Source organism: Pelophylax lessonae (genome assembly GCF_965119305.1).
Source record: "Pelophylax lessonae genome assembly, chromosome: 11".
Taxonomy (NCBI): domain Eukaryota; kingdom Metazoa; phylum Chordata; class Amphibia; order Anura; family Ranidae; genus Pelophylax; species Pelophylax lessonae.
The window spans coordinates 88,090,244-88,116,062 of record NC_138778.1 but is presented as its reverse complement, the minus strand read 5'-3'; the positions used below and the strand labels follow the sequence as shown (position 1 = coordinate 88,116,062).

The 25,819-nt window shown below is 44.5% G+C and overlaps 1 protein-coding gene across 2 annotated transcripts in view; it reads left to right on the top strand.

The window, feature by feature from the left end:
• Positions 1-25,819, top strand: part of STAC2 (SH3 and cysteine rich domain 2) — a 301,427-nt gene that overhangs the window by 186,981 nt on the left and 88,627 nt on the right. For both annotated transcript variants that reach the window (XM_082273001.1, XM_082273000.1), the window contains 4 exons: positions 290-405; positions 11,168-11,240; positions 11,361-11,407; positions 11,481-11,584. In XM_082273001.1, coding sequence (XP_082129127.1) covers positions 290-405; positions 11,168-11,240; positions 11,361-11,407; positions 11,481-11,584 — 340 coding nt within the window. The remainder of the gene's footprint in view (positions 1-289; positions 406-11,167; positions 11,241-11,360; positions 11,408-11,480; positions 11,585-25,819) is intronic.

Here is a 25,819-nt window from a genome sequence, read left to right as displayed (position 1 = left end):
TTATAATTTTTTTCTGTTAAGTTATTTGCTATACTTAAGGGTATAGCAATTACCTGTTTCCCCAGTTTTACATGTTTGAAAAGACTGTCTCTCTAGGTTTTATATTGTTGCCTGGAGGTAATATATGCTCTGCTGCCTAATAATATCTTGGCACTGGCTATTACACTTTGCTATCCCTTGTTATTCCCTCTTCACCCAGGTTTCTTACTTTTCTAGATAAGAGCATATTTGTTTATATATAAGAACTTATTTCTGTAAAGATCTACCTCATCACCATCTCTCTCTTTAGCTGGCCCCAGAAGTAAGGTTGATCCTGTATATGAAACATTGCGATATGGAACATCATTAGCACATCTGAACCGTTCGACATGTAGCAGCGTATCAGAGTCCCCCACACGCAGCCTGGTAAGTGTACAAGGCAGGATGTGTATATCTCTCTGGCAGGGAGATAACTACTAAAGACGAGGCCTGAAGCAAAATGTTTATAGCATCCTCGAGTCGACCTTCCTACTGCCATTCTAATTCAAGGGCAGGAGAGCTTTAAGCACGATCAGAAAACTACTATGGTCCAGAGCTATAGATAGAAGTTGTCAGGAAGGAGGAGGCATCAGTTCATAGAATGAACTTTTAACTAGGGATGGGCGAACGGTTCGGCTTGAGCAAGAGTTGGGGCTGAACATTTGCCTGTTTGGTCGTTCACCGAACACACAAATTTGCCTAATCAGGGCGCAGTATAACCTGGTTGTTAAGGAGCGATGTCAGGAAGCCGGCTGAGACGTCCTTGACAACCGTTAGTCATCAGCTGTCAAAAAAATATTTCCCTTAAATATAGTGCCTGGGGGGTCCCCTTAATCTGCCTGTAAAGTGGCACATCTTTAGCATGCATTAAACATGCTTCAGCAAAAATGACATTTCTAAAGAAAAAAAAAGTCAAATCACATTTAAAATGACTCACGGTTGCAATTGCCAGCACCCAGGTGTTAAATTAAGGGGAAAAAAAGGCGTGGGGTCCTCCCCCAGTCTATACCAGACCCTTGGGGTATGGGTTTTAAGGGGAACCCCATGCCAAAATAAAAAAGAAACGGTGTGGGATCCCCCCCAAAATCCATACCAGATCCTTATCCGGGCACGCAGCCTGGCAGTTCAGGAAAGCGAGCGAGCGCCCCTCCTGGACCATACAAGCCCAGATGCCCTCAATATGGGGGGAGTGCTCTGGCAGAACCCCCCACCCCAGAGCATTTTGTTCCCATATTGAACTAGAAAACCCTGATGTAAATCCATAGTCAATCACACTGCCCGCCACACCGAAAAAAAAAGGTCCGCTCTCATTGAACTCGCAGTCTGCCTGCTCCGAGGTTTTACAGTCCTTATATCACAATGGATTTACATGGGGGGGGGGGGGGGCACTGTTTTTTTAGATTTATTTATTTATTTATTTTTTAATAAAGGACTTGTCAAAAACTGTCTGTGTTTTTATTTTTTTGTACGCTTTTTTGGTGAATGGGTAGGGGTACTATGTACCCTATACCCATTTACATAGGGGTGGGGGCAGGATCTGGGGGACCGCTTGTTAAAAGGGGCTTCCAGATTACAATAAGCCCCCACCCGCAGACCCTGACAACCACCAGTCAGGGTTGTCAGGAAGAGGCCCTTGTCCCCATCAACGTGAGCCCCCCTCCCCGCCCAGTAGCACCCCTCCATGTTTAGGGCATGTGAACTGGTATAGTTCAGGAGGGGGGTGCTCGCTCGCACCCCCCTTTCTGACCTGCTAGGCTGCATGCCCAGATAAGGGTCTGGTATGGATTTTGAGGGGACCCCATACCATTTTTTTTGGCATGGGGTTCCCCTTAAAACACATACCAGACCCAAAGGGCCTGGTATGGACTGGGGAGAGGACCCCACGCTGTTTTTTTCTTAATTTTTTAATAGCCGGGAGCCTGCAGCCAGGAACCTGCAATTGCAACTGCGAGCCATTTTAAATAGAATTTGACTTTTTTTTTCTTTAGAAATGTCATTTTTGCTGCAGCATGATCTATACATGCTACAGATACACCACTTTAAAGGCACATTAAGTGGGACCCCCTCGGGACGATATTTAAAGGAATTTTTCATTTTTATTGTCGCATCAATTAAAATCACTGCTCCTAAAAAAAATAATTTTTACAATTTTTTTTTCATTGATACACGTCCCCCAGGGCAGTACCCTGACCCCCATACCACTTGCATGGCCAATTATTTGAATATAAGCCCTCAAAATGGGAACTTTTGATGTTTCTTGTTCGGCTCCCATAGACTTCAATGGGTTTTGCTGTTTGGGTTAGAACATTTTCCCTGTTCAGGAGTTCTGCTGTGAACCAATCAGGGGGGTGTTCGGTCTCTCTCTGTTTTTAACATTAATCTTCCAACTTACTACTGTGACCTGTCTGTTTCAGCATCTCAGATCTCAGGGCTTTAGTGTAAATTATAAGTCCTTCCACTTCAAATCCCTTTCACTCCAAGCAAGTGCTGAAAAACGTAGTCTAGTTAGGTAATAATAATGACCATCGCAACATTTTATATTATTACATAATTGTTAGTGCTCTTATTACTCTAGAACATTTAAAAAAAAAAAAAACATTTTAAAACTCATTTTTTTGCATAACTAAAAATAACTGTCTTGTCAGGGAGATCCTCTAGTTTTTTACAGCCTGGCTAGGCATAAAGGCTGATTTCAGTTCTCACTGGAGGGCAAGAAGCTCAGAAGGCAATAAATGTACTCTACTAAAGCTGGCCATATATCAGTAGAATTTTGTTAGAAATTGTTTTTGTTCTCAGAATATTTGTTAATTTTTAATGGGTAGTTTCAACTTTAGTGTTGAGGAAATTTGAAAAAGCAGGATAGAAAATGTTTCCTTTACTTGAACAAACAAAATTCTAATCATAATATAATGCACATGTGCTAGGCACAAGAGAAACCTGTTTAATATATCTGGGATTCCATAGCAAATCATAGCAAAAATCTGCACACAATTTTAAAGCATAAGTTCTCCTTATAGAACTTGTTACACTTGAATTTAGGGTGTAACATGTAACCTGTTCCAGCTTCTGCCTCCCTTTCCCTCATTCTCTTTCACCTGTGACAGCAAGAGGGGGATCCTCTCTCCCACAAAACAAAGGGATCTACGAATGAGTAAACTACAAGTCCCATCTTCTTCTATGCCAGATGGATTTGTAGTTCTCAATGGGCTACAAGTGATCAGATTGGGCAGAAGCCTGACATTGCACCCACAAATCATTGATCTTGAGTGCAATGCTTTGTAGGCTCCTGTAGTAAAAAATAATAGATGCTAATTTTTCTTAAAAAAAATATGTTCCTTTATTATTTTAGGTTCAATACATTTTTTGTTTTCAATGCAAAGATTATTGTGACAATGACATTATTATGTAAGTTCCAGAACCAAAAAAACAAACCAAAGAAATAATAAGACCAAGACAAAGAGACAAAAAGTGCTAACGGCACTGTAAAGAATCTGATCTGTGTAGCGAATAACATAAAAAGAAGGGGAGGGGTTCTCTTACTAATCTTGAATCGCACATAATGCAATTAGTAATCAATAATAGTAGAACAGTAAGTCACTATAATTTTTTTTTTTTTTTTAGTTAAAAGTTTTATTAGTTTTTCATAGAAAGAATAACAAACAAGCATTACAGTCAGCAAACAATTAACAGGCGCATGGCCATACAATGATAAAGATTTCGTCTTCAAGGGAGCAAATATAAACCAAAACGGGAACACTCGGGCATCCATTGCCTGAAACTTGCATCATCAAACGTAATTAGGTGAGAGCCTGATCATGCCTGGTTCTGCGTCCCGAAGAGACACACTTTAACACACCACGATAATAAACAACAGGTGTACAGTAGGCAGGTGGAAAGATACCCTCCCACAGGGAGGACAAAAGTAAAATGAAAAAGCAGTAAAGCTAGAAGCAGAGCGGTTGAAAAAAGGGGAAAAGTAGAGGAAAAGGGAAGAGAGGCCAGGGCGAGGCTGCCGGGGCAGAATCTCAAAGAATTGCCAAAGGCACAATATGATCAGCCAGGTTCTTGCAGATAGGCGTCAGTGCCAGAAAAATATACCCATGGTCTCCACAGATCCCTAGTGGTTTATTCAGTATTTTTAATGGTGGCCGTCAAATGCTCCATTCGTTGGATCTCATTAATTTTAGAAAAACACAGGGAACGCGTGGGAGGTTGAGTCTGCCACCACATAGTGGGAATACAAGCTTTTGCAGCATTGAGGAGCTGAATAGTCAAAGATTTTTTATACTTCCGCACCGAGCACCTCATCAAATGCAATAAACAAAGCGCAGGGTCATCTCCCACCTCGACCGAAGTCAGCTGCCTGACGACTGACGTGACTTCGTACCAAAAGCCCCTAAGAAGGGGACAAGCCCAAAAGATGTGTATCATCGTTCCCCCCCTTGGCGCCGCATCTCCAGCAACAATCTGGGGTCCCGGCATCCATCTTATGAAGCACAGATGGAACTCTGTATTATCTTGTCTAGAAGTCACTATTATTGCAACTGTCGGTTGTGTATAATTAACTGCGTATAAGGCCGAGTACGAGGGGGGAGGTTAACTCTAAAATACGGGAGAGCTGTATCCATCCATTGAAATGGAAAAGAGTCCCGAAATTGAGAAAACATTGAAGCAGGGATGTTGATATTTATGGCTGAGGGTTTGGTCTTGTTCACTCAGAGTCCAGACGCTTTACCAAAATCATGCAGAGTTCTAAGTTTATTCGGAAGAGAGATAATGGGAGAAGTTACAAACAGCAACATGTCGTCCGCAAATAATGCACACTTATGCAAAGAAGGACCACAATGCACCCCCTGAATGTTTATGTCATGTCTTCTCGGATAGCTATGGCTACGGTCTCAATAATCACGATAGCAAAGAGTAACGGAGACAGTGGACACCTCTGCCGCTTGACCAATTTCAATAGAGATGGGATCAGAATAGTATCCCATCAATTTCACCTTAGCTTGTAGACAAGAATAAAGTGCTCTAATGGTACATAAAAAAAAAGTGAACCAAAGCCCCAGGTTTATAGAAGCTGAAACATATTCGTCCAGGACACCGAATCAAAGGCCTTCTGCCAGTCTATTAAGTGGAGAAAAAGATAATCCACAAAAAAGATCAGGCGTCTGGTTGAGCGGGACTTGTGGAATATTAAGCCCTGAAATCCATAGCTGCTCATACAAATCTCCTGGGACAAAGAACCACCAAAGTCAGCATCGAGAACAGAGAGTGCTTAGGGTCAGGCTTGTAAAGGACCAAATTGGATGATTAATGTGCCACGAATCAATATGAGACTGTTGAGCTTCACACCAAAAGTTTGGTAAAAAATTAAGTCTTTAATTAGCCACGGATAGACATATAAAACCAATGAAAACTTTAAAACAGGGCTTGTAACCTGTCACGACTGGATGAAAAGACAGCAACAAGGGCTGCACCTGTCTACTTGCTCGACAGATGAAGGCTCTCCATGGGGAGGTGATCAGGCGCAGGAGCTTCGTACAACAAGCCGCTGAAACTCCCTGGGATGGACCTCGGTACCTCATGGTGGCGGTGCACAAGGGTAATAAGAACACTGAGACCCTGGTGGCCACTCTCCCCAACCCAGAGCATTGATTTCTGCTTGGAACCACTACCAAGCCTCCTCAATACGAAACATCAAAGATGAAACCTAGTTCTCCAAGAGAGAGGAAAAAGAACAAGTTAGACAAAAATAAAGAAAGGGAAAAGAGGAAAAAGAACAAATACCACAGCCAGGGGAAAAAAGGAGGTCCCCCAGGCTAGGGCAAAAAAGGTTTGTGTCCTGCACCGGTATGGCGTGAAGGTTGGGCCAAAATCCTGAAACGTCAGGGAGTCAGCTCGAGTGAGTGTACACAACCCACCCAGCCATGCCTTAGCATACTAAGCAAATGTAACATGTAACAACAAAACATAGGAGACAGTTTGTATCGGGATGGAGTCTAAAAACGAGTCCGTGACTCCCTTAGCGGAAAACAGGAGGTTAACCGGAGGGGGACAAACCTTCAAGGGCCTTCATAACCGGAAAACCTCCGTGGATTATGGCAAAGTCAATACACCATGTCTGAGGAGCTGGAACATCATGCTGTAAATAGTCCCAAAAAATATAACGATAATGAAGCGTTGGCAGCACCTGCACAAAGTGGCAGGGACCAGTAAATAACCTTGAACAAACATAAAGAACTAAGACTAAAAGGCAAATGAAAGTTCCATGAAGTTTCAAAGGGGTAACCTATGAAGGTTCCAAAGTTCCCGGCTGTCCAAGGGATGGAAATAAGAGGGAGCCTTCTCATCAACAAGGACTAACAAAGGCTTCAGGGAGGCTTAGATGGTCCAAGGTGACCAGAAGATGTTTGCTGCCATAACGGGGAGAGGGGACGAGTCGAGCTCCCAGGCGATCCAGTCCAGCAGAAGAGGGGGGTCCTTGATCAGGGCCCTCATTAAAGATGAGACCAAATCATAGCAGAAGAGCTCCTTTGCAAACGAGAAAAAGGAATGCTGTCTGTTAGAGTAGGTGAAGGACAAGCAGAATGGAAATGCCCATCTGTATTTGATTGCCTTGCACGTGAGAGCCGCCAGAAGGGGTTTCAGGGTTCTACGCTTCTGGACCGTAAAAGGAGATATGTCCCCCCTTGAATGTCATGACCCAGGAGGGACAAGGTGGAGACCTCTATGGCTTTCTGCATCACTAATTCCTTAGTCGTGTACTAATGAGGCTTGACTATTATGCCCCATGGCAGACCCTCAGGGTGCGGGGATTGTAAGGCCCAATGAGCTCTATCCAAGTCCAGCAATGAGGAGGCAAGTCAGGGAGAAGGTCCTTGAGAAAGGTACCCACAGCAGCATCCACATCTTTAACAGTTTCAGGGGGACCCCGTATGTGAAAATTATATCTCCGAGATCTATTTTCCAGATCATCTATCTTTTCCAGGGCTTGCTCTAATTGTTGTTGGAGGCTTTCAATGCATGTGGTGTTCTGATTGGCGCGGGCAACAGTCTCCCCCATCTTGTGTCCCAATAGTGTCTATCCAAGCCCCCAGCCCCTGTAAATCTGCCTTAATGGTGGTGGTGATCTGCTGCACTATTCTGGCCAGAACTTGATTCAACAGGGCTGAGAATTGTGTGAATAGAGTCTGTTGGGCCAAATCAACCACAGGGGAGCCAGGACAAGGTTCTAATGCAAGCTGGAAAGGGCAATGCTTGTGCTGGCAGCATGTTATTTAGAGTCTGCTCTAGCAGAAACTCTGTGGAGGCACGAGAGGCACTGACCTGAGTTGAAATGAATGCTGGAGACAACAGGTCCTGAGGAGAAGACAGTGAGACTGTACGTGCGGCCGATCCAGAGGAATTAGCTCCACGTGTCCCCAGCTGGGAAGGAGCGGGTGCCATCTTGGCTGGTGCAGCTGAAGAATGGGTCGGCGGTGCGCAAGAACGGGCCCGCTGATCACCTCTCCCGGCCATACGCAGGTGCAGCGGCCCCTGAGGAATGCGGCAGCCCAAGACTGCAGGGGTAGAAGGCTCCGGGGCCCCGTGCAGAGCTATATGTGGCCGGCCGGATGCAAGGCTCCGAGACTAAGTGGCCATGTAGGATCCCGCGTGCATGTGGACTCCCTCATTTATTTATTTTTTCCTAAAAGGTAAACTTAGACTTGTAGGGCAGGAGTAGAGGGTTACGTAGGTGGTGGTCACATTCTCCATGTTGCCCTCCTCGTTGGGCGCCAAACACGGGTCACATGGGAGGTCGAACCCCAGGGTGGGTTTTTCTGGGGTACACGCACCTTATACTTTACTACACACGGGGTACTTTTGCTTTGTGTTGTCTTCATCAGTGGCCTGGGACAAGGTTGAGGCTGCCATGAGGGGAATACTCAACCTTAGGCAGGCCTCTACTCTTAGAGATGAACATACACCATGGTTCCCTGTGACAATATACACCTTCTCTATAATTTGCATTTAGGAGGGCCATGCTGAGCCTTGTCTACATCCACTTGTCCAGCGTTTTCCACTACTATTCCCCAGTAGCACAATGGACTTCATCATGCACTCTGCATGTGCACTTAACTTTTGAACCACCATACCTCTGCACAGGATGGAAACCTTTGCAGTGTAAATCCGCTTTCGTTACTCTGTACTACACTCCTCTGGTTGAAAGAGGTCCGACAACATCTCTCTCGCTGCTAGAGGCCATTCCACCTATAACTGGTACACAATACCGACAAACTTTTTGGTAAACTTCTGCTACCCCAGGTAACCACTTGTGTCTTCGCACTACTCCTCTCCACACTGATATCTTCCCCAATGTGTTAAAACCCACTCAGTGATTTATGTGTGTTACTTGCAATACACCCCTTTTCAGAAGCTTCAGACCAGGCAAGGACAACATTTTAATACTTTACTTAAAAAAAAGTTCATCCCTACTCCTAACTACAGGCTTGTGCTGCCCCGGCATACCTGCAAAAGTGAAGTCCAGAAATTATAAGTCCTTCAAAGGCTCATACAGATGCAAGCCCTTTAGAGGCACTTTGCAATGCTAGTGTCTTTGGGGCAAACCCCAGGGTCAGGTGACTGTACATCCCAATGTTGATAAGCAACACCCTTCTGCTCCTTACAGGCGTGATTCACTGTCTCTCCCTCTCTTGGGGGCTCCTCACAGGGGAATCCCCAAACTCTCTCCATACCAGACTACTGTCCCTTTTACATCACACAAGACCAGAGGGAAGGACCCACCAAAAACCAAAGAACCAGGAAAGGCATTGACTTCTACACTCCCGGCCGAGACAGCGCCTAACTGGCTATTTTAACCTGCTTAAAAGCTGGCCATACATGGATTGAATTTCAATTTGTGTGTGGCCACTGTAGTTGAACAGCAGCCGATCTACCAATCAACTTCTGTTTAATTTCCCTGTTTGTAAATTTCTGTTTGATCAGCCCTGAAAGGAAAAGATTAAAAGTGGGAAAGTCAGAAAACAATGACACCGCTGGGAGGAATCTCGTATCCACATGGAATGTGTTGATGGGGTATTTGAGTTAGCTTTTTTCCAATGAACCCTCTGGTTGAACAAAAAAACGAACCCATGTATGGCCAGCTTAAGCCTTGGCTTTCCAACGAACTTGGTTGACTCAATGATGGTAAGACTAAATGCTCTGATGAACGATTTTTCAGAATTTCCAACAACAATTGAAATGAAATTCTACTGGTATATGGCCGTCTTTAGACAACAAAACAAACTCACCTGTGTAGCCTACAAAGGAAATCTGTAAGTAGCAGCAATGATTCTGAAGTTTCCTCCTGTGTGTCTTACATTACCTCTTCTTGATTGCAAATGTCACAGGGGGGGGGTACAGGGTCAATTTCAACAGAAACCTCTGCAATCCTTAATGATACAGTACTGGATCTGTGCTTTCTTCACATGCATACAGATTTTCCATGTTTAATTTGTCTCAGCTGTACGGGCTGCTATGGCTATTGTTACACTACTGTTTAGATGGATAAATAGGGTTTAACCACAGGAAACACAGACAGTGCAGCTGCAGAAGGGCCTGTCATGTCAGGGGACACTGTTATTATTGTTACTATGCCTTTGTGCTTCAAAAACAAGCTGTTTGACATGAAGATGCAGATCTCTATTATTACATGGAGAGTTCTCCCCACAATCAGTAAGTGGCAAAAGATCAGTGAGTGACAAGCTGCCTCTTGTTTTATTATTTTTATTACAGTTCACATGCATAGAAGCATGTAACCATAAAAATGAATTTAATCCAAGTAGTTGTATATGTACTAGTCTTATTGTAGGATATAAATTCAAAGCATTTTATATAAGCAGCTGGAAGTTGCAAAATGCAAACCTAGACCACGTTCCCAGGAAAACAGTTTATATCTGATGCAAAAGTCCACCTGTTTCAATTGCTAATGTAGCACTGCCCCCTAGGGAGCTGCTGAGTGCAGATTCCCCTGGGTTAACCATAGCAACAGTCCATAAAACGTATCACTTTAGACTTGGCTCAGACAAAGAACAGTCCAGGGGGTTTGTTTTTTTGTGTTTTATTTTGGAAGTTGGATGGGAGAAGGGATGAGTGGGATACTCCAACTTGAACTATGCACAAATGTTGAGGACACTAACTGTAGAATGCGGCAAGGCCGCTGCTTCACCTTGATACTGCAGTGAAGATAGTAAACGTGATCCTGTTGTGTTGAACCTTCAGGGTCCTACCTTGGCACCCCCTTTCTCTACTTGCTGTGTGTGCTAGCTTCTGTCCACTGACTCCACTGGAGTGGTCCCCTTACTGGGCAGATCCCTGGCAAGCTCCCGGGTACTCACGGACACTGTTTTTCCTCCGGTCACTATGCCTTCAACTCCACTGTCATTATCCTGGACCTCCTGGCTCAGCACCACACTCTGGCTCACTAGGCACCAACTTCCTTGCTGACAGGAGGAGAGACAGCTGTCACTCTCCTCCTGGGACCTGGCTTCCCACCCAAAGAACTTCTGCCTCATGTGCTCTTGGCTTTTATTTCCAATCCCATGATCCACCTCTCCAGGTGCCAACCCACTGGGACGGTTACAAATGCCTGGTATATCATTGGCCAGGTATCCTCCACTGTCCAACATGCCTTCCTATTGGATACAGTGGGGACACTCCCTCGGACCAGATGAATACACACTGAGCAGGCCTAACTACTGATCAGGCTCTCCTGATAAGCAGATGAAGCAAAACAAATGCTTTTACCTAGCACCTGACTACAGACAAGTATATTTGTAGCCTAATGGTGACCATACACATAACAAACTGTTTGAATGATTCTTCGCAGAATCAGATAATATAATCAAATCTATGAATTATCAAACAGACACATACATATAAGAAAAAAATATTAATTTCATCAAAATTATTCTGATGGTTTGGAAAAAAAATGTGATAGAAAAGTAAATAGAGCTATATGGTTGTTAAGTGTATTATGGTGCATTCAATTATCTTTTTGATTATCTGATCCTATTTTCTTTCAATTAGCAATGCGATAGTTTGTCTAAAATCATTTTGTTTTTCAAAATGGCAATATATATTTTTTTTTTGTATGTGATACAATTTGCAGAGTGAGAAAGAGGAAAGACTGGAGGACCCAGAGGGGAGCATCCAAAGCAGTGAAGACAGCCCAAGTCACCCAGGTGGGAGTGATATCCCCCAGCATCCTCCATGCTTTACATTCTCCCTACCACCTCCCTTGTCTATTTAATGCCTTCACATTTTTCTCTCTGTGAATTAACTGATTTCTTCATTCCTCTCAGTGTTTGCAGATGAGGCTAGCATAAGTGAAGATACACGCAGCATGTCGGTGAGTAATTGTCAGGCAAAAGGGATTTTATACTTCAATTTCATCAAATTTACCTGTATGTCTGTGTACACAGAGCTTGGTGTCAGCTGGAAGGACACGAAAGGAGATTTCCCCCATGTATTGCTATGTGGCTCTATACAAGTTCCTACCTCAAGAGATCAATGATCTTCCTCTGCAGTAAGTACCTGATACTGTGTCCTTCATGTCTGTCATTTTTGCTGCTGAATCCTCAAATGATCTTTCATCCTAATGAATACTTCAGCTCATCAACATCTTGCTGCTTTGTAGCAATCCATATTGTACTGGCTTACCTGTAGCTAGTGCCATTCAGAAATAAAACTGACACTGAATGAAATGGAAAGACTGACCATTCTAAACAAATTTGTATAATTAATAGTTACAGATGTTATCAATAGTACAGATATTTCTGCATCCTTGAAGCTGAATATATGGCATTATTTGAATTGCATACTAAACCCAGCCATAAATGGTTTGAAATGTTGCTGGTCCCTGCTGGGCATGTATGGGCAGGCTGATTTTACACAAGTCTATCCATCGGTTGACTTGGGTGCAACCAACCTGTTGGTCTTTTGGCATGTGATTTCTGCCATTGGCTATAGCCGCTAGCAGTAATCATTGTGTTTTGCTGGCCGGGAATGCTCCCGTCTCTCCGCTGCCCCGCTGACAGAACACAGTAGTGCTGCGGGAGACATTCCCCCATCAACACTCAACACTGAATGTTTAATGGGGGAATCAAGTCAGTTTCTTGTCTATCACCCATGGTGGAAGGTAAGAAAATCAAATAATGTATTGGCTGCCTTAAATTGGTTCAACTTGGCACAATGTAGGTATGCACATCTCATACCTGATGGGCCACTGGGGAAGCAGAGAATCACTTTTATTTTATTCAACGACTACAAGTTGTTCTCCAATTGGACAAAGTGGGGTGAGATACAGCGTCATTGCATCACTTCCGGTTTCTGGGTCCTAGAGTGCATTGCGTCCTGGACTTCCTGGTTCATATCATAATGAATGATTTTACACGAATGTAAGTGCAATTACGCTATGGAGTTTGTCTTTGACATTTACATGCATGTTTGAAACTGCTGGGGAGAGGAAGTAACACTAAGGAGGAATACCCTAGGATTGGCCCTGGATATCTACATACAGCCAGGTGGAGCTGTAGATGCTGGATACCCCCTCTGAGGGGAGATATTTCTTGTGAGTGAGGCAACAAGAGGGGGGCATGTGTGGAGACACCGGGCACTTTGCATGCTTCTGAGGAACTCTCTCCTGCTTCAACATCACCAGTTCCTGCCCCTTATAGCAGCACTATTAGAAGAACTTGCAGTGTTGATATATGAAGGCTTGAGCATTGGAATAATGGATGGACTATTTTTTATCACATAAGGTCTTATGATTGGTAGTAGGGATGATCGAACGGTTCGAGTCGACCAACGGTTCGACCCGAACATTGGGGGGTTTGAAATTCGGCCGAATTCCGAACTTTTTGCGGTAAAGTTCGGAATTCGGTCACCAGAACCGCCCAAAATGCAATGGGACAGGAAGTGGGCTTTAAAAGCCCGTGATTGGCCCAGAAACGTCAGCAAAAGCCAATGAGGGGGCAGGAGTCTGCTAGGAACGTGATTGGAGTGACTACGGGGACCAGAGGCCAATCAGGAGTGAATACGCCCCACAGTATATAAGTTAGCCCCGCCTAACCCCTAGCACAGTGATACAGAGTCTGTTGAAGAGAGTGGAAGCATTTCTCTTACACCTGCTATGTTACACTACGTTTGCTGCATAGACGAGTGCTTCTAAAGCTCCATATAGCAGAATTGCATTCAGCTTACAGCCAGTCAGTGTAGTTAGAAATACAGCGATTGTGCTGTTTGTTTTAGTTAGGAAAAAAAAAAAAATTTAAAAGGGACAGTGTCAGTCTTCTGCTGTATGGCGCTGTTCTTTTAGTGTGAGGAAAGGGATATCTAGTGTAGTTAGGGTACTTTATACCACAGTAGTTAGATTCAACAATCTAGTTTCTGTAGGGAAAGTGAAAGTGTCAGGGTTCTGTGCAGTGAGCACGTTGCACTGCTGATATATCTACAGCAGGTATACGTGCTTGCTAGTCAGCAAAATACATTGCCTCAGTGACAACTTAACGCCTGTTCTTGAAAGCGTTAGGTCCACTGTGCAAAAGGCTTTGCTACTGTGCGTGACACGCATCTGCTGTGCTGTATTCAGCGACAACTGTGGGTCGCAAAGCAGTGTGCGTTTTTCACCGCACAGAGTTGCCAACGCCTCAGTGACAAATATGCCAGGTAGACCAAGAAAAGGCATACGTGGCCCTGCTGCGGAAAGGGGCACAGCTTCTAGGGTGTCTAGAGGCAGGGGTGGACGTGGTGGTCAGTCCTCAGCCAGGCCACCATTTGGATTGTTCTCCGGCAGTGGCCAAGCTATACGTCCACAGTACATACAGGAGGTTGTGGACTATATTACCAAACCCTCATCATTGGCATCATCTGCAACTACAGTGACCCAGGCAGAGAAAAGTGGTCAGTCTTCTGCAGTTGGCAGAACAAATAGAGATGAGTCCATGTCCACCTCACGTCCTCCCTTAGACCCAACTTCAGACATGGCAGAGGAGTCAGCTGAGCTGTTTGACCACAGTGTCGGCCATCTACTCCAGCCTGATGCTCAGTCCTTTATGGAGTCTGATGTTGGGTCTGAGGTTGAGGAGGAGGAGGCAGAGCAAGCAAGAGGGGAGAGAAGACGGCCCACTCCATCTAAGGCCGCACCTGTTGTCTCCCGGGCCACTATACACACCTCTTCTTGCTGGGCCTTTTTTGAGACATCTCATGCAGAACGAACAGTTGCGATCTGCAAGATTTGTCATAAGGGTAAAAAACGTGGCAAAAATGTCAACCACCTGGGTACAAGCTGCCTAAACAGGCATTTGACAACCCACCACTTGGCCCGTTGGCAGGAGCATTTGAAGAACCCACAAAAGGGCCAAAGATCGGTCAGTCGGCCTCCTAGTCCTCCTCGTGCTCCACCTGCACATCAGTCTGTCCCTGCTATAGTCACTCGTCACCTGTTGGCAGTCTCCACTGACAGGGATGATGATATAGCAGGCAGTGTCGCATCTACCTCCAGCACACCACCAGCTGTAACATCTAGACGCCAAATTTCGATTCCACACATGCTGGAACGAAAAAAAAATGTATACTCCCCGCCACCCACATGCCCAGCGTCTAAACAGTAGTTTGGCAAAACTACTGGCTCTGCAACGGTTACCATTTAACCTGGTAGAATCTGCTCCCTTCCGCGACTTTGCAAAATGTGCAGTTCCACAGTGGCAGGTGCCAAGTCGGCATTACTTTACCCGTAAGGCCCTGCCATCCCTATACCAACATGTGGAAGGCAATGTAGTGTCGTCCCTGGCCAAGTCAGTCAGCTGTAAGATACACCTGACGGCTGACACTTGGTCAAGCAAACATGGGCAGGGATGGTACATTTCTGTCACTGCTCATTGGGTGACACTGCTTGCCAGCGGAAGGGATTGTAGCCATAGCTCGGTGCTGCAGCCAGTATTGCCCCCACATCTGCAAACAGCTGGTGGTGTCGCTGATCCGGGTAGATCGATCACTTCTACCCCTTCCTGCTCCTCATCCTCCTCCATGCCCTCCTCTGCAGCATGGTCCTTTGAATATGATGAGGTACCACGTAAGCGTTCAAAGGGCTATTCTATGTCTCAGGCCAAAAGGTGTCACTCAGTGCTGCAGCTTGTGTGTCTAGGTGACAGGCAGCACACTGCCCCTGAGATTCTTGAGGCTCTGCAGGCACAGGCCCAGAGGTGGTTGACACCACTCCAGCTGCAGCCAGGAATGGTGGTTACCAATAATGGGTCAAATCTCCTGGCCGCCCTTCGGCAGGGAAAGTTGACCCATGTGCCATGCCTGGCGCATGTCCTGAATCTCGTGGTACAGCGGTTTTTGAACTCGTACCCAGGAATGCAGGATGTGCTAAGGATGGCAAGAAGGGTGTGCAGTCACTTCAGGCGGTCGTACAGTGCCACTGCACGTTTGGCCGAAGTGCAGCGCGAGTTTCACCTGCTGGTACACCGCCTCATCTGTGACATGCCCACCCGCTGGAACTCCACCTTGGCTATGCTGCAGCGCCTGTACACGCAGCAGAGGGCCCTCAATGAATATCTCTGCAAGTACGGCACCAGCACTGGCTCAGCGCGCCTGGGCTTCTTTTCGCCACGGCAGTGGCTTTTGATTAAGGATGCATGCGCTGTCCTCTCGTCATTTGAAGAAGCCACAAGGATGGTCAGCCGGGACAGCGCATGCATCAGTGACACCCTACCGGTACTGTTTTTGTTGGAGCACACTCTGCGTGGCATTATGGACAGGGCACTGGAGGCAGAGCAGCAGGAGGAAGAGGAGGACTTCCTTGCCTCTCAAGGCCCCCCTTTATCCTGAGAATCCTGACCCCATTATGCCTAGCTCCCAGAGGCCCGAGCAGGATCCAGGGGTGGAAGAGGAGGAGGAGGAGGAGGAGGACGATTCCCCGAGAACTTTTGCAGGCTTTGAGGAGGAGGGGGAGGAGGAAGACATGCAGCAATCTGCAAGGCCTAGTTTGACTCCCTCGGGACACTTTGGAGTAGTACGTGGCTGGGAGGAGGAGGAGCACGTTCAAGATAATGTCGTTTTGAGTGACCCCGAGGAGTCAGCTTCTGAGGCCTTTGCTAATTTGCGACGCATGGCAAACATCATGCTTCAGAGCCTGCGAAAGGACCCCAGAAACAAGGCCATTAAAGAGACTAACCACTATTGGTTGGCCACCCTACTTGACCACCGGTACAAGTTAAAAGTCTCTGAGCTTTTCCCATCCACCCAGAGAGTCCACAGGATCAAATCCCTTGAGGACAGTCTCAAGAGGATTCTGGTGAACACGTTCCCCGACTCCCATAGGGTGCAGGGGCGGGGACAACCTACCATGGACTCTACTGCTGGTCACGAGAGGAGCGTTGGAGAAGGCGTGCGGTTGACGAATGCCTTTCGGTCTTTTTTTAGTCCTCACCGCCCAGGCCTCTCAGCTGCCACATCGCATCGACAGCGTCTGCATCACATGGTGGACGATTACGTCAGGGCACAAAGTGACACAGAGGGCTTTTCATGTGACGAAGCCGATCCACTGGCATACTGGGTCTTAAGATTAGACCACTGGCCCAGTATGCCATGGAGTTGTTGGCCTGCCCTGCTTCCAGTGTCCTATCGGAGTGGGCATTCAGCGCAGCAGGAGGATTCGTCACAGACCATAGAACGAGACTCTCCACCGACTCAGTCGACCGTTTGACATTCATTAAAATGAATCAGTCGTGGATATCATCTTTGATACACCTGATGCAGACCTTGTAGACTAGTCTATCGTTGCGATGTGGCTGATGAGCCTCAGTTTAAGCCTGGACCATGGTGCCACCCTCAAACCCTCCTCTCATTCTGTTTAGGTTCACAGAACCTCATTTTAGTTATACCAAAAATACCATGTTTGCGCACCTGTTCCACAGGTGCACACCTTTATAATTTTTTGGCCTCCTTCAACACCAACTCTTTGGGCTTACGGTGGGGATGTTATGCTAAACAAAAAATACCATGTCTGCGCACCTGTTGCACAGGTGCACACCTTTATAATTTTTGGGCCTCCTTCAACACCAGCTCTTTGGGCTTATGGTGGGGAGGCTACGCTAAACAAAAAATACCATGTTTGCGCACCTGTTCCACAGGTGCACACCTTCATAATTTTTACCCCTTGTTCAACACCAGCTCTTTGGGCTTACAGTGGTATGGCTCCGCCAACACCCAAACAACAGTTTTTGTGCACCTGTCACACAGATGCATATCATTGCAATTTTTTTCCTTACAAAGGCAATTATTGCCTTCATGACCAGCACTTTCATAGGGTTATGGTGTCAAGGCATTGTCGGCACCACCAAAGGCCCAATTTTTAAGCATTCTTTACTTCTATTCAAAGTCAATAGACAACAGTATTCATCCAAAACATCTCTAATCTTGTTCACTCTGCACTACATTGTGGCCCCTACCCCTAACTCTAACCCTCAGTGTATCCGTGCATATATGTCTGTTTCTTGTGAGAATTCAAGTTAAAGTGCACCAAACACCATTTTACATGAAATAAAGTGCATCTACATACATCTTTTGACTTCTTGAAAACATTTGGTAATAATAGTGTCACGATCTGGAGTCAGGCTCGAAGACCAATAGCTATAGCAGCTTACACAGGAACCAGCTGGATAGGAACACAGGCAGGTCACACTGGCAGATGACGCAGGCTCACCTGAGGTGCGGAATTTAAGTACTAATCGGTGTTCATCAGTGCTCCTGATGGTGGAGATGGATTTTGCTGCATGTTAGTATCAGGTCGCGGTCCTCAGGATCGCCCCACCAGGAGGTGAGCAAGCCAGGGTCCAGTAGCAGATATAGCAGGTCAGTATCAAGCAGAAGCGTAGTCTAGGAATAGCCAAAGGTCGGTAACAAGTAGTTGCAGGTCGGGATTAGGCAAAAGCGTAGTTGAGGAACAAGCCAAGTGTCAATAAAGGATTGTAGCAAAGATATGGATGGCAGCAGGTGAGACAAGCGAGATATCGGCTGTTGAAGGCACAATATTCTGGCAACCAGAAAGTGCAAAGACATGGCTTATAACAGGAAGTTCATGGGAGGAGCTCAAAGGGTTCAAAGTTCAAGGCAATAAAGATTCACAGCAGGGTCATTCAAGGATTTGTCCAAAGAGCTGTCCAGCATTCCAGGTGGCTCAGCATGTAGAGTCATTGACAGACACACTGGAGGTCCCAGGTTCAAGTCTGGGTCCTGACATATAGCCCTCATTGTGAAAATACACATGTTAATTATATGCACATTTAAAGAGACAGCACCTTTTTCCAAAAAAAACTCTAATCTTGTTCCCAGTGCACTGCATTATGTCCCCATCATACCCATTGGCTGTGCAGTTGATTAGGAGCAAAAGAAAGGCGCGGTTAAGCAAAAAAGTCATTTCTGAAGGTTTGGCATGCTATAATTCTGGTTCTGGACATGCTACAGAGCTGAAACTTCACAGGTACACTTTTTAGACCCCCCAGACACTAAATCCAAAGAAATCTCATTTTTTTCAATAATTTTTCCAATAATTGGCTCTCTATCAAAAACGACAATTTTTAAGAACTTTTTTCTGTGTGATTAATAGTCCCTGGGGCATGACCCAGAACCCTAGGCAATTTTTAGGTGAATTTATTGGGTTTTAGGGCTTCAAAATTGTGTTTTTTTATTACCGAAGTTCGGGTCCCATTGATTTCAATGGGGTTCTGGAATCCGAACCGAACTTTCGGGAAATTCAGGTGTTCTGGTCGAACCGAACTTTTCAAAAGTTCGATCATCCCTAATTGGTAGCACTGGTCACTTTGCATGATTTTGGTCACTTTATATATATATGGTATAACTGATTTTTTATGTTTTTGTATATTATGTAGCATTGGTCAGTTTTTGATATAAATATATAGTGTTGCGCAACACTATATATTTATTTCAATTAAGCACACTATTATGAGAAGTGGAGTGTCTGCGGCAAATAACTGATCGATTTAGAGCCTCAGGGTCGCTTGCAGGACTTATTCCTTATGATTTTTGATAATCTTAGGCTAACATTATAGAAGTATGAATAGAGCAGCACCAAACCCACTCCTTTTTGCAAACGTACCTATTAGACACCACCACGGTAGTTAGTTTAAGTGGCGGCAGCAGCTACACATTGTTACCATCCATAGCGTGAAAAACACACAAGTAAACCAATTCTACGATTACTGCCTTGTCCAATCAGAGCCTTTTATTCATTGAAAAAAATTCAAGGCATTCTATGAATGGCAGTAAGTATGCATCGCATACTAGCTCATTATGAAATACTTACCTTAGAACGAGCCCCTGCCGTGCCGCCTGCTTACCTGTATGACGGGCGACATGTTCAGTCGCCCGTCTTCCGGGATCGCGGCATTCGGCCATCTGATTGGCCGGAGCCGCGGTGACGTCACTCCCGCGCACGCGCGCGGGAGCCGACGGTCACGGCACGGGGCTCTGAAGAAACGGCACCAGCAGCCATTCCTTCAGAGCGCATGCGCCAGTGACGTCACTGTGGCTGCATGTAAGGTAAATATCTCCTAAACGGTGCATGTTTAGGAGATATTTACAGTACCTATAGGTAAGCCTTAATATAGGCTTACCTATAGGTATAAGTTGTAGAGGAGGGTTTACTTCTTCTTTAAGACAATTAATGTAGTATCACTAACTACTACAGGAATATTCTGCTTCCTCAGTGGCCCATCAGGTATAGGATATTCATACTTACATTACCAAGCTGGACCAATGTAAGTATGCAATATAGACAATCATATATAGAGCTGTGCTGAAAATTCTGTAAAAAATGCAATTAAATGAATCAAATATGTAGTCCAAATTGTGAAAAAAGAAGAAAGTCCTGCTGTGGAATATAACAACCCCTAAAAGGCAATCATATATAAAACTGTGCTGGACCTCCGATGCTGGAATAGTAAAAACAAAATAAATCAAATATGTGGGGTCCCTCTAGTGATATCCACACCATCCAACACAAAAAATAAAGTAAGGTGTGACCTCCACTATACAAGAGTGCTGGCTTACCAGCTTGCATGGACCTCCTTTTACGGAGGTGGTCAGTAACACTTGTGGCTTATACCCAGCCAGGGCCTTTATCCATCAAGGAGGGTTAAAGGGGTATGAAGATGGCAAATCCAACTATGCACGGACCTCCCACTACAGAATGTCAGCGAAAATCATGGCTCAATCCCAGCTGAGGTCCTCCAAAGAACTCATAAGACATGGGGGTCCACCCTCAGGATATCACGCTCATAGATGCTCCCCAAAAATATAAAGCTTGCCATAGTGTAAAAACTTCTTAAAACTTTATTTTAACTAAAAAGTTAAACTTAGATCAAAGAAACTTTAAAAATTGCATTGGCAAAACACAAGCCGGCCAGACAAAGGCCCTGGCTGGGTATAAGCCACAATTGTCACTGACCTCCCATAATAGGAGGTCTGTGCAAGCTGGCAAGCACTCTGTATGGTGGAGGTCACACTTTACTTTATTTTTGGTGTTGGATGGTGTGGATATCACTAGGACTACCTTCATCATAATTTGTACTAAATATTAGATCTTTTTCGTTTTTACTAATCCGGCATCGGTGGTCCAGCGCAGTTGTATATATGATTGCTTGTTAGGGATAGTTATATTCCACAGCAATTTGGACTATGTATTTGATTCATTTAATTACATTTTTCAATATTTTTTACAGAATTTGCAGCACAGTTCTATATACGCTGCTCAAAAAAATTAAAGGAACACTTTGAAAACACATCAGACCTCAATGGGGAAAAATATCATGCTGCATATGTATACTGATATGGGCTGGGTATTGTGTTAGGAATGAAAGGATGCCACATCGTTTGATGGAAATAAAAATGATCAACCTACAGAGGGCTGAATTCAAAGACACCCCGAAAATCAAAGTGAAAAAAATTAAGCAGCAGGCTAGTCCATTTTGCTGAAATTTCATTGCAACAACTTAAAATGGTGCTCAGTATTTTGTATTGCCCCCATGTGCTTGTATCCATGTGCTTGGTCCAACGTCAGGGTATGCTCCTAATGAGATGATGGATGGTGTCCTGGGGTGTCCTCCATGCTTTTAAGACTGTGCTGGGAGACACAGCAAACCTTCTGGCAATGGCACGAACTGATGTGTCATCCTCGAGGAGTTAGACTGCCGCTATAGGGTCCATGCATCGCCTCATGCTACCAGTAGTGATACTGGCCCTGACCAAATGCAAAACTAGTGAAAAACTGTCAGAAAAGTAGAGTAGAGAAAAAAATGCAAGTGCCCTCCACCTGTAAAACCATTCCTGTTTTGGAGGTTGTCTCATTGTTGCCCATCTAGTGCACCTGTTGTTAATTTTATTAACACCAAAGCAGCTGAAACAAATTAACAACCCCATCTGCTACTTAACTGACCAGATCAATATCCCAGGAGTTTACTTGACTTGATGCTATACTCTGATTAACCGGTTGCTGACCGCCGCACGACTATATACTGCGGCGGTCAGCCCCGGCAAGGCAGAGTGATGTACTGGTACGTCACTTGCCTGTCACTTCCTTGTGAGCCAATAACGGGCGAGCGCGTGCCCGCGGAGGCGCGCGCCCACTGCGGCTTATTCACAGGGAAGTTAATGCGTGTGACCGGCGGGCCTAATGTCCGCCGGTCACTCGCCAATCGTCGGTACAGAGGGAGAAAGTCTGGCGGCTGATGTAAACAAGCCGCCTGTCATTCTCCCCTGTGTAGAAACAGTGATCAGACGGTTCTGCTATGTAGGACCGTTGATCACTGTTCCTACACTAGTAGCCACAGCCAATCACAGTAGAAAGCACGCCCCTAGGGACACACACAGCCCCTCCCTCTCAAATAAAGTTAACCCCTTCACTGCCAGTGTAATTTTACAGTAACAGTGCATATATATAGCACTGATTACTGTAGAAATGTCACTGGTAACCCCAAAAGTGTCAAAAATGTCAGTCAAGGGTCCGATCATATCGCCGCCATTACGCGTTAAAAAAAAAACAACAAAAATGACAAAAATCTTTCCCTTTGTTAGTAAATGCGATAACTTTTGCGCAAACCAATCAAAATATGCTTTTTGCTATTTTTTTTACCAAACATATGTAGCATAAAACAAATTGGCCGAAAATGTTAAAAAATGTTAAAAAATTTTGATTTTTACATTTTTTGGGGGGGGGAATTTCATATAAAAAAATGTGAAAAATATTGTTATTTTTGCAAAATTGACGCACTTTTCTTGTTTATAGCGCATGATCAAAAAATCGCACAGGTGATCAAATACCACCAAAAGAAAGTTCTGTTTGTGGGAAAAAAAGGATGTCAAATTAGTGTAGGTACAGCGTCGAACGACCCGCGCAATGGTCCGTTAAAGTCACGCAGTGCCGAATCGCAAAATACCCCCTGGTCTTTTTGCAGCCAAATCCTCTGGGGCTTAAGTGGTTAAAAGTGTTCTTTTATTTTTTTTGAGCCCTGTATGATTGTTAGTTGAGTACTGTGTATATCTCACAGCAGAGTTGCTGCTTTTAAAGATCACATAGATTTTTTAGCGCAGTTTTTTCATGTTTGCCAAGTATGCAATGTAGATTACTCCTGGAGTTCAGTTTTAATCTAGCCATACGTCTAAAGATCTAAATTTAGCTATAGACGTAAAGATGAAGGCTGAACAAATATAAGATTCCTCCATCCACATTAACCACTTGCCGACCGCCCGCCATAATATCACTGCGGCAGGGCGGCTCGGCTGCATCCAGTCACGTAGTACTACGTAACTGGAGTGCAGGTGGTTTTGGCGGCGCGCACGTGCCACTGGAGCTGCGCTCCCGCCGTGTTTAGACACAGCGGGAGGTAGGCCGCAGGAGGAGCACTGATTACTGTATTAGTGTCACTGGTCCCCAAAAAGTGTCAAAAATGTCAGTTAGGGGTCTGATCTGTCCGCCGCAATGTCGCAGTCCCGCTAAAAATCACAGATCACCACCATTACTAATAAAAAATAAAAATAAATAAAAAGTCCAAAAATCTATCCCGTAGTTTGTAAACGCTATAACTTTTGCGCAAACCAATTAAAATACGCTTTTTGGGATTTTTTTTACCAAAAATATGATGCAGAATACAAATTGGCCTAAACTGATAAAAAAAAAAAATTTTAAATGTTTTTATTGGGAATGTTTTATAGCAGAAAGTAAAAAGTATGGCATTTTTTTTTTTTCAAAATTGTTGCTATTTTTTTGTTTATAGCACAAAATCTAAAAACCGCAGAGGTGATCAAATACCACCAAAAGAAAGTTCTATTTGTAATAAAAAAAGGACATTAATTGTATTTGGGTACAGCTTCGTATGACCTGCAATTTTCCGTTAACCACTTAAGCCCCGGAAGATTTTACCCCCTTCCTGACCAGGCCCTATTTTGCCATTTGGCACTGCGTGACTTTAATGGACAATTGCGCGGTCGTGCGACGCTGTACCTAAACGAATTTGACGTCCTTTTCTACCACAAACAGAGCTTTCTTTTGGTGGTATTTGATCACCTGTGCGATTTTTTGATCATGCGCTATAAACAAAAAAAGAGCGACAATTTTGCAAAAATAACAATATTTTTCACATTTTTTTATATGAAATTCCCCAAAAAAAAAAATGTAAAAATCAAATTTTTTTTTACATTTTAGGCCAATTTGTTTTCTGCTACATATGCTTGGTAAAAAAAAAATTGCAATAAGCGTATTTTGATTGGTTTGCGCAAAAGTTATTGCGTTTACTAACTAAGGGAAAGATTTTTGTCATTTTTGTTGTTTTATATTTTTTTTTTTAACAAGTAATGGCGGCGATCTGCGATTTTTTTGCGTGACTGCGACATCCAGATCGGACCCTTGACTGACATTTTTGACACTTTTGGAGGTACCAGTGACATTACTACAGTAATCAGTGCTATACACTGTAACGGACGTTCGTGAGTGACCAGCGGACATCGGGTCCGCCGGTCACATGCGCGGGGATCACAGTGAACGAGCGTGGGCGGGAGCGCGCCTCCGGCGGCGCGCGCTTGCCCCCTATTGGCTCGCAGGCGAGTGACATACCCATACGTCACTTTGCCTGCACGGGGCTGACCGCCGCAGTATATGTACTTGCGGTGGTCGGCAAGTGGTTAGGGTAACGCAGTGCCGAATCACAAAAAATGGCCTGGTCATTAAGGGGGGGTAAAACATTCCAGGTCTAAAGTGGTTAAACAATGGAAATGGACAAATCTCTTGCTGGTGGACTACTGTATTCTGACAGTGAACACCCTTATCTACTAAAGGATAGCACTCATATAGACAGAAAGGGGAATTCGTAAGAGGTATCACTCTTTAGAATTCTGTCGTGGGCCCAGAACCAAATGTGCTGGTGTCTTGGCCCAATTCATGTACCTGTCATAGACAGGATAGGCCGACTTGGTCAGCCCCTCACAGGCAAAGTGACGTACCGTTACGTCACTAGCCTGGGAGCCAATAGGGGGCGAGCGCGCGCTGCCGGAGACGCGCTCCCGCCCCCACTCGTTCCCTAAGCAGCCCGCACGTGTGACCGGCGGACCCGATGTCCGCTGGTCACTCGCGATCAACGGATACAGAGGGAGAAAGGCAGACGGCTAATGTAAACAAAGCCGCCTGTCATTCTCCCCTGTGTAACAGCACAGATCATACGGTCCTGCTATGTAGGACCATTGATCTCTGCTGTTACACACACAGCCACATCCAATCACAGTTAGAAGCATGCCCCTAGGGACACACTTAACCCCTCCCTCTCCAATAAAGTTCACCCCTTCCCTGCCAGTGTCATTTTTACAGTAACAGTGCATATGTATAGCACTGATTACTGTAGTAATGTCACTGGTACACCCAAAAGTGTAAAAAATGTCAGTCAAGGGTCCGATCTGTCCGCCGCAATGTCGAAGTCCCGCAAAATAAATCGCAGATCGCCGCCATTACTCGTTGAAAAAAAAAAAAAACAATAAAAATGACAAAAATCTTTCCCTTAGTTAGTAAACGCAATAACTTTTGCGCAAACCAATCAAAATACGCTTTTTGCAATTTTTTTTTTACCAAACATATGTAGCAGAAAACCTAAAATGTTAAAAAATTTAGATTTTTACATTTTTTTGGGGGGGAATTTTAAATAAAAAAAATGTGAAAAATATTGTTATTTTTGCAAAATTTCGCTTTTTTTGTTTATAGCGCATGATCAAAAAATCGCACAGGTGATCACATACCACCAAAAGAAAGCTCTGTTTGTGGGAAAAAAAGGACGTCAAATTAGTTTAGGTACAGCGTCGCACGACCGCGCAATTGTCCGTTAAAATCACGCAGTGCCGAATCGCAAAATAGGTCCTGGTCAGGAAGGGGGTAAAATCTTCCGCGGCTTAAGTGGTTAAGAGCAGAAAAAAAAAACACCCAGTCACAAAAACGCGAGTTTAACAGCAACAGGGTGCATAGAACCTTATACTTTTCTATTTCTATGCATTAAAAAAATACAGATGTAATTTACTACATGCATATTTCACAGTCCTATATTTGAACAATTTATTTATTGTTAATTATATTTATATGCTGATATAGTGTTTTTTGCTGAGAAACATTCACATTGTTTGTTTGTATCCTATCCACGTATCTTTCTGCTCTATATCCTTCTCTTTTTGTACAGTATAACCTTAATTAGGAATATTGCTTTGT